This window comes from Diadema antillarum, unplaced genomic scaffold (genome assembly GCF_040938485.1).
Source record: "Diadema antillarum isolate AM-2024a unplaced genomic scaffold, OU_Dant_1.0 seq00000541_RagTag, whole genome shotgun sequence".
NCBI lineage: Eukaryota > Metazoa > Echinodermata > Echinoidea > Diadematoida > Diadematidae > Diadema > Diadema antillarum.
In genome coordinates this window covers 314,153-324,395 of record NW_027271488.1, presented here as the reverse complement: position 1 = coordinate 324,395, position 10,243 = coordinate 314,153, and the positions used below count along the sequence as shown (strand labels likewise).

The 10,243-nt window shown below is 37.7% G+C and overlaps 1 protein-coding gene across 1 annotated transcript in view; it reads left to right on the top strand.

Moving 5' to 3' along the window:
* The first annotated feature begins 547 nt into the window (after positions 1-547).
* The window catches only part of LOC139734702 (ras-related protein Rab-8A-like), a 30,275-nt gene continuing 20,579 nt past the window's right edge, over positions 548-10,243 (top strand). The window contains exon 1 of the mRNA XM_071645495.1: positions 548-725. Coding sequence (XP_071501596.1) covers positions 602-725 — 124 coding nt within the window. The 5' untranslated portion in view covers positions 548-601. The remainder of the gene's footprint in view (positions 726-10,243) is intronic.

The window sequence follows — 10,243 nt, the reverse complement described above, 5'->3', positions numbered from 1 at the left end:
TCATGTTTTGTTTTTATCTTGTTTGATTTGGTTTTCTGTACACGAGTTCTTTAGTGCGTATAATATTTTGTAACTCCATAATGTATCATCATCCACACAAACATTAAGATAAAATAAGGAAGAGAGAGAGAGACAATGAACGCAAAAGAAAGGAAAGGCGGAATTCAAAACGGAAATAAAAGCGGTAAAGACAGCTTTTGTTTCATTTGTCAACATCTAAACATTGCTGAAGAGGGGTGTTGAATAGCTGAACACCTCAAACACCCCCTTTTGGCAAAGGGGGGTGTTTGAACACCCAAAACACCCCCCTGTTGGCAAAGGGGGGTGTTTGAACACCCAAAACACCCCCCCTCGGTACGCCCTTGAAATTACATATTCCTGTATAGATTTGACATTTCCTATCCTAAATAGTCTTTATAGACAACAAGCTTTACCAGACAGACGTACCATAATAGCACCTACACTAGAGTTTGAAATACCCGGAAGTGTCCTATCGGCGGGATGACGTCATAGGGTCTCCTATAATTTATGCAAATGAAGCCAGGGTGTTTCCAAGTCCGTACTGTAGCCGAAGAGTTTTAGTGGGACTATTACAAGAAAAATGGCGAAAACGTACGATTTTCTCTTCAAGTTACTGTTAATAGGTGACTCAGGAGTCGGGAAGACGTGTGTACTATTCAGATTTTCAGAAGATGCTTTCAATTCGACGTTTATTTCAACGATAGGTGAGTGTTGTAGTGGTGTGCTCTTTGAGTCTGTCGACTCATCGGAACTTGTCCCACACATAAGCACTGCCTGCCGCCTGCGTGTTTCTGCTGCTTTTGCCTGAAGTTACGCAGCAGCGCCACGGCGAGGCGAGACGCGAGTAGTGTACGTAGTGAGTGATATGACCAGGTGGTGAATCCTGCGACTCTGTCGTTCACGTACCTTGTCCTTGATAGTTGATGGCTTTTTGAACGAAGAAAGGGGGAAAAAAAGAGACGATGAAGTTGTCATTGACTAACAATCTTGATACGTCAAACGGCCGTCAAACATTTGACATAGATTCTTTTAAAACCCATACTCGTCGGTCTCGAAACTCGAGTCTATTTTTGTGTTAGATCTGCATGTAGTTTACCGCAATGCCAATGATTCGGGAATGGGTGACTCAAACAGGCCACATCTGAAAAAAACATATTCTACCACTGGTGTGGCCATGTTTGTATAAGAATTTGTAGGGAAATCTCCTGTTGTAGCTTCAAAATTTGTATCACCTGTAATCTAGACGGCATAGAGCCGTGCCATCTAGAGAAAATCCTGTGGTTACATAATACACTGTCTGTAGAATATAAATTTTACAGCACATTATTGGAACGCGTAGATAGACGTACAGTGATAGTGTAGTGGTGGTATTGTAACTGAGCATCACAGGCTCAGGCAGGACCTGATGTGTTGCCAATAGTATTTCTATTTATATTTGTTTATTTGTTTATTTATTTATTTATATATTTATTCTACTTCTGTTACTTCTGTTGAAGTGCAATAACAACGAACATCAAGTTTTCAGGTGTACTACAAAGGCCTAGTGCCATACTGGTACATGTAACATACTCTTTATTTATTTATTTTATTTTTTTGTCCCTGAACAATAAAGTGGACAGTTCAAAGAAATGCACAAATCACCCCTTTATGAGCAGACATTGTGCTACGTTCTCTCAGTGTTCTCACCTACAAGTGTACATGTATATAAACCAATGTCCTACAGCCCATCAGGCAGGGGCCTGTCTTATAAAGACTTGTGATAGAAATCAATCCCAATTTTTGTGTGTGCTGCAATGCAAGTTGCGATTGATTTGAGGACTTGTGATCGATTTGAAGGCTTTATACAAGACGGGACCCAGATCTCCCCAATTCTGTGATTCTGGCATATTGTGAGTGTCTGTAAATACAGTGTATGTCTACAATGTGAGCATGAATGATGCTTTCAACCTCTGCAAATATTTCAATTTGAGACGATTGTGTCATGAGATGAAAATATGAGGAATGATAGGGATTGACTCATTAGTTATACATTTCTTGTGTTACAGTATTTCTTGTGATCTTGTCCATGTGTTTGTATGTTTGTTTTCAGTCCCTTGGAGATGGATGAGTGATGAGATCACCTAGGTTATTCCCCAAATAAAATTGATTGATAAACAAATGTTACAAGCTGCATAGACATTTTACTTTGATAAAGCTTCCAGCGTTAATTATAACCAATCTTTTCACAAGTAGTGATTTGTGAGCCCAATTTTGAAAAAGGAAATCACTCCTTGGCTTGACAATAATTTGTACATCACAGACTGTGCATACAGTGTACAATGTACATTGCATAGTCAACGTGCCATCCTTTTGTAGTTCTTTTTTTTTTTAGATTGTATTGTGCAATTGTAATAGCAATGGGGGTATTCCCCATTTACATGTAGGCTATAACTCAGAGATAGGTTTACTGCTGCTGAGAATACCATGTACACGATTGTACCAAGATGACTGACTGACAAGTAACTAAAAGATTAATTATGAAAACTTGCATCTGGGGTAATCTAAAACAATAATTACTTGGTGGATTACACTCTGGCTTCTTGTATCACAAGGGAAATGCAGATTGGGAGGCAGTGTGTCGCTGTATGCCCAGTCATCAGAAAACAAACAAACAAACAAGCAAACAAAAACCAACAGGCCACGTGTGAGACTTTGTTCTCTGACTCATGATAGTAAAAGGAAAATCCTGTACACTGTTCATGTTGCAATCGCCATGTCATTTACAATGTATGCATGCATAACATGTCAAAACTTGTTGTTGCCACCTGTTTTGCAACCAAAGCCAACGAAGGTAGGCTTTGCAAATTATACTTTAATGTGTTTTATGTCTATTGGACAGCAAAACATTCATGCAGTTGTGTACATGTACATTTGTACAATACTTAAATGTAGATTAATTGTAATAATTGCAGATAATAATGCAGCATGATGAGCATGGAGATGGCTACTTCAGCTGAAAAAAAAAGATAAGACAAAAAGTGAAATAATAAATGAATCAATGAATCAATCAATCAAGCAAGCAATCAATCAGATAAATGAATAAATGAAGAAATAAATACATAATAAATGAATAAATAGATAAATAAATAAATGAACAAACATTATCTGGAGTTGAGTTAAGATTTGAATGACAGGTTGCTACTGTTTTTCTATTACCATAGTACTTGATGTGTTTGATATTCTGTAAATTATAAAAATCATAAAAAGGTTGACTTCCATACTCTACACTGTCTCAGTATTTTCTTTTTATCTTCAAATAATAGTCTTGAATAATCATTTGTCTGTTTCTGTATTTCTGTTCACTCTAATGTGCTGTGCAGGAATGGAAAGGGTGCAGGGATCTCTAATCAAGATATAACAGCAACTTTGATTTTATTTTCACTAATTAGTCATCAGCTGAAAATACTTTGCCAGTACTTTGCTAATGCACATACTTGTGTTTGTCTGTTTGCTTTGTGTTTCATCTTCTTTGGTAATTCTATGAAGCTCTCACAGTTTAAAAATTGTGGACCTGTACAGTGTATTTCATGTAGGAAAGTAAATTGGTGGTCTCAAGATCACCAGAAGAACGAGATCTAAAGAAAAGGGATATGATTAGATGTATTTGATACTAACTTTTCTTATCATATTAAACATGAAATAACATGACTACTTTGTAGATTTTTATTTAAACAGTCTATTATAATGTCAGTCACCATTTTACAGCATTGTGTGTTGAAAGTCAGAGAGATTGCTAAGAGTCTACATACTTGTACATGTATGTCGGTTTCATTCAATTTGAAAGCAGTCTCCCACAAATTAGAAAAAACAAAAACAAAAACAAGCCAAGTGAATTCATGCAGTTGTACACTGTACATGACTGTATGTCATATGATGCTGTGTTAGATTGCACAAATTGATGCAGTGTGAATGTATTAAATGAGTATGAGGTGCAAAATTAGTAGCTAACTTGGCAAATATAATAGTATCACCAATCAGAATCATGCACTGTACACTCCGACATGGTGATGGTAACAATACACCTATGCTCTGCGCCAAGTTTTCGAGTGTGTTTTCTCATGATGTTTGTATTAATACATAGTCTGCTAGATGTCCTGTTTCGGATGCTACAATTAATGAAGGTGTCTAGTTGCAAAGGTACAATGTAGGGCAGGTACATGTAGAAATGAATAAAAACTCAACAATGCAATGAGAGTGCACATCACCAGCTCTGGAATAAAGATTTGTGGTGATTCCCAGGAAGAATGAAGCAAAGCCCTACAAACTTTCTTTACAAAGTACTGTAGCAGTGCAGTAAAAGACTTCAAAGACAGCATTACAAGTGTATGTCCAAGAATCCACACAGTAACCATTACTTTTTGCATAGTCAAAATACTGCAAGAATATACCTTGGAAAAGGAGTTAACAGCAGCACTTGAGATAGATTAAAATCTAAGTGGTCTGTAATCTTTTTGCGAGCTTAATAGATATGTTGATGGTAATTATAAATGATAATAGAAATAATGAAGAAGAAAATTATGATAATAATGATAATTTTGATAGTGGTTATGAGCAATTATTATTGTCATCATCATCATCATAGTCATCACCACAATAGTAGAATCAATGTTGTGATTATGAATTTTGATCTACTTCTTGTACCTGAAGGCAAAGTTTATTGGTAATTAATATTGAAAAGAAATTGGAACTTACACGTACATGTACAGGTACTGTATTGTAGATTTGTGACATGATCTGTCATTTATACAGTGTGTACAATCAACTGTACAGTAGAGACAGAAGATATGATTTGTATGATTAATAACAGGGTGTTTATTTTACACCTTGTCTCTAGACAACACAATGGAGATGAGTACAAGACATGTAGAAGTCAGGATGCAGATTTTGAAAAGATTTTTAACGTGGAAAAAAGCATGTTGATTTGAGACATCCCAAGTTTGTCCCATTGATGATTTTAACAGCGTGTTGTGGTGATAGTGTACTTACAATTGTAGTTTAGTCTACTGCTTTTAATACTAATATCATCAATTATTCGTCCATGGACATGGCATGACATGCCCAACAGCTTCGTTACAAGGCCAGCATCATAATCAGCAAACCTCAAAGCACTATGAGCACGAGTCACCCCACCCGTGACTCAATTCGCATTCTCAATGAGTTTCCACGTCCGACAACCCACTACCTGGGTGCGATGATTGCACTCTACCAACATGTGTATGCTGTGGGATGGTGCACCGGGCATCGTTCAGCCCCAACCGTTTTGCCCGCTGCCAAGAGAAGTTCAAGGTTGTCTTGGGTCATGCCAGACAAGCTGTTGCCCATAGCAATTTGCAAATGACATTCATTAGCTGGAAAATTAAGGAAATGGTAAGCCTAGACCATATGCTGTGATGTGTGAATAGTGGATGCAACCTCACATGAGCACATTGCTATAATATGTACTTCATGTCAATGCATTTAAAGCTTGAGATTATCCTTAAAATTCAAGATTCTTTTTTTTTTCTCCAGAATCTCTGTATCCCTTTTAAGATTGTATATTTATTTTTAAGTGCAGACATCTTTTATATAAAAAGAACTCTTGGAGAGTAACAATAAGAAATCTCTTCATATGTATGATATTGTGACAAGCAAAACTAGTGGCCTAATGGTGAGCAATTATAAAGTTAAGCCCTCATAACACAGAGTACACAGTCCTTGATAAATTTTGCTTTTACAGTTTGGCCAGTCCTCATGTTCAAGAATTCATTGATTTTACATTTAATCTATGTTTAAAAAAACTTCAGCTACAAAATGTAGTTTGATATGAACTGTGCTGATCTATATATTAAAAAAAAAATAGCTGAGGTAGTAACAACTGCAGTAAATTTAGCAACCAAAATGGCAGGCAAAATTGTGTTTGACTGTAGAAATCACCTTATGCATTGTACAACCATACATTGCAGTGCGAAAACCAACTATCCGATACTGAATTACACAAACTGACCGCAAAATGATTTTTATATCATTTTTGCCCTACAATGTATATTTGGGGTGAAAATGGAGGGGGGTGGGGGAGGGGGATATATGATAGCATGGTATTGTCAAGTGCTGATCTAAATTAGTGTCATTGTTTGAACCTGTACCTTATTACAATACTGGGTAGTTGTCCTTTTTCCCAATTGTACTGTGAAATGAAGAGTGAAGATGTGCCACCCCCCTTTTTAAAGATGATCTGAAGTTCGTACTTCCACCTGCACTCGTGCAAAACTACATTGTATGCTAGTTTTGTTTCATGTGTAGGAATGCAGAGGCCAAAGATATTAGTGTATAATATTGTCTTTGCACAAGCAAACCGCTGCTGGTATTCACTGAGGGAAGTTTGTAGTACATACAATGTTTAGGAGTAAACAAATTGTGTGTTTATTGAGAGATAAACTTGCAGGGTGGAATGATATATGAAGGAAAGAAACATACAATGTACAGATATACATACATTGTATATTGGATATATCACCCTCCCCCCACACACACACACACACAACACACACATACAGTACATACAGTGTACACATACACTGTGTACGTACACTGTATACACACATACTGTTAGGAGGCTGTGGGCACTCACTGTAAATGTCCATATTTTTGCGTGATTAATTTTTCACGCTTAGGGGCTCAAAAACATATTCACGTGATCTTGAATTAAATATGCTTCACGATTATTAACCCATTCAAAATGTGCAGAGAAAATTGTTATTAAAAGCCAAAAGTAGCATGAAATGCGCAAAAATTAATGCACAGTGAAAATGTGTGCGTTCACAGTATCGGATTGTTTGAGAGGGGTGATATCACCACAGGCAGTTTGGTAGCCAGAGGCTTAATTAGCCTGCTAGCATGGCGTGCCACCAGCGTGGACTACAGTGTATGCATGTACTCAGTTTGTGAGTAAATAGAAGTTTGTATGACTCAGCAGCCAAAATGAGGAAGAGAGAGAGAAAGAGAGGGTATGCGAGGTCATAATGCTATTCTCACCCGCCAGTTATGTGCCAGTGACGTCCCTGCGAAATGCAGCAGTAGGGGAGAGATGAGTTATGGGCAACTCATCGGCCTGTCACTGCCCTTCCTCCCTCGTAGTTGGTCATGTGTGAGATATTATGCAATCGAGCTCAACGCTTTTCTCTTTCCCCTTGGGCACCAAGAAGTGTCCTCACTTGAATCGACAGTGACAGTGTCCCAGTTTTCTTCTGATGAGCTGACTCACCCTACTCATTCTGCCTCGCTCAACTCAAATTGATATAATTTGGAAATATAACAGTGTGTAATGTATATTTTGCCCTCCAAAACATATTATTCCCCTTCCAGTAATGAGTGACATACACATGTAGTGCGTAAAAGATCACCATATACTACTACCGTATTTCACATAATATACTAGTACTGTATTGCCCTCCAAAATATGTTACTGCCACCATGGCGGCTGTCACTGAATACTGCACTCTCCTTCCTGAAATGAATGACATAGTGTGTGAAAGGTCAACTTTACACCATATTTCTTACCACATTTTTCACCAAGTAATTTTGTTCAGCTTGCTTACTACCCTAAAATGTATGATTTTAGATTGTACTGTCTTGTGTAGATCTTTGAATTCGTCGGTTGCCCGTGCATTGGCCGCTAACGCAATACAAATTGTATTGCGTTAGCGGCCAATGCACGGGCGCCCGACGAATTTATTTTAAAGCAATTATAAAATTGGACAAGTACAGTGTATGCTTGACCCATTGATACCATTTAGGAGGGCAGTGCTAAATGTTGAAGAATGGCCTTAATTGCATTCCTTGCAGTGTTTGACCAGTGATAAGCTTTAGGAACTCCCTAACGAGCTGTATGAACCTGCTTTTGAATTTTAGCCTTGGTCTGATAACTTGTATTTGCCCTTTACATTTACAATCCGTACAAGGAGATCCTGTACTGTAGGTCTCACCAGGTAGAGTTTTTCTCAAATTTTGTGTACAGTTTTTGAAAAAAGATATCCCAACAACACCCAAATCAAAGAAGGATATACGGCAAACTATCGTGTATGCTTCGAAACAATAAAGTCATTCCTGTAGGAAATTGTGCAATTTCCTACAAATATTGCTTTCCTAAATGATATAAAAACATGTAGATTTGCATTGTCAGCCACATAAAACAAGTTGTAGCCAGATTCTTCAAAAATTTACGTTGTGTTCACCACCAAGAATTGTAGAGCTCAGGGTACAGTTTCATGAAACTTGTAAGCCCCGACAAGTTAACAGTTTCTGACAATCACCATAGTGACACTTTAGTGACCAGAGCTCTCAGCCAATCAAAACCAAGGATTTTACTGAAATTGTCAGAGACCGACAACTTGTCAGAGCTGACAACTTTCATAAAATTGTGCCCTGATTAGAGCAGTGTATAATAGACAACATTGTGACACAGGGTTTTTAAAAATGAGGACCCATACATGTGAAGCTTATTGTGTTTTTTGAAGGAAGTACAAAGTGCATGATCCAAGGTATGTGAGAAAAGGGGTAGAATATCTCAGTGTGACAGAATAGGTACAGATTATATGTCGGTATTGATATAGATAATGTCACAACAGCAATAACAAAGTACACTGTACAGTTTGTACATACAAATTGTAACACTGACAAATTCAACAAATCGTTCTACACTACTACATGTACTATACTACTACTACTACTACTACCGTAACTACACAAATACTACTTTTTACAATTGCAAAATATAACAGTATATACAGTGTAGTGTAATTGCAGTGTTTTTTTGTTGATAATGATGATAATGACACTACTACTACTAGTACCACTAATAGTAGCAGTAGTAGTAGTAATACTTACCACCACATTGTACTGTTTAAATACTACTACTACTACTACTGCTGCTATTTCTACTTTATGTACGTGTAGTTACATCTACTGTTAATATGACTGGCAATTATGGGGTGGTAGTAATAGTGATATTAATAGCAATTTAGTATTAAAAGTGATAAAATAGTTTTGAGCATGTCCCATTTTGCCATTGCAGATTAGTGCATACATAATGTATTATGAGGCAATCAGTCCTTTTGCAATTAGGCCTACATGTACAAACCTATATTGTGAAATACTTTGATGCTTTCAAGGCTTGCAAAATTACAATATGTAGAGTCACTGAGTCACTGTTTTGAAGAGATCTGGCACATTTGTGATTTCCTTTGCTTAATCTGGACTGTTCAGTTACCGGAACCATATTTTGGAGCAATACATGTAGCTTATGAGTGGCTGTTGATTCTACATCTCTGATGTGGTGTTGCATATTATTCTACACCCCCCCCCCCCCTCCCCTGGGGGGAGGGGGAAAGGGAAGAGTGGTCAAGGTACTTTTTGGTCATCATGTCATGTCAAGCATATCAGCCCTATGGATGCCTGTGCTGTCCATATTCATGCACCATATGTCCACTGGCTTGGTACAAGTACATGTGTAGAATGCATAGTGAAATCACTTACATGTTTATCATAGCGTGCTGCCATGTAGATGGATCGTTGGATACAATGACCCAGCTATAAATCCATTTCAAGGTTCTACAGAGTTGTGATGCACTTTGTGTCACAAGTACAGTTAAACTCGCCTAAGTCGACATCGCATATATGTCGAATAATCGCGCAAGTCAATGATTTTAAAAAGTCCCGATTTTTCCCCATTGACTTGTGTGTATTCACTCACAAGTCGAATTTTGTAAGTCGAATACTCGCCTAAGTCGATGAAATTCCAAGAACACTTTCACGGAAAAACCATTAAATTCACTATGCCTAAGTCGAATAAGATTTTATTGTGCAATAAATCACTGTCAAAATCACGAGACGCCAGTTTTTGTTTACATAAGACCTAGCCCGACCAGACAGGTGACAAAAAATTATCTAAAGTATCAAAATTCAAAGCGATCGCATGCGATTGTTGAACTCTCTTCGTGTTTGGAGGTCCGCTGGTACAGCCCTGTCATGCTACGTACGTACAGCGACTGGGCTGTGTATAGTTTGTGCATACAGCGACTGGGCTGTGTATAGTCTGTGTATGTTTGCAGTCTGCGCTGTGCAGTGGATGGATGAAGCTGCTGAGTTTTCAAAGCGGAAAGTAAGGGGAAAGTTACGGGCACGGGTAAATCAGAATTACACCTCTACA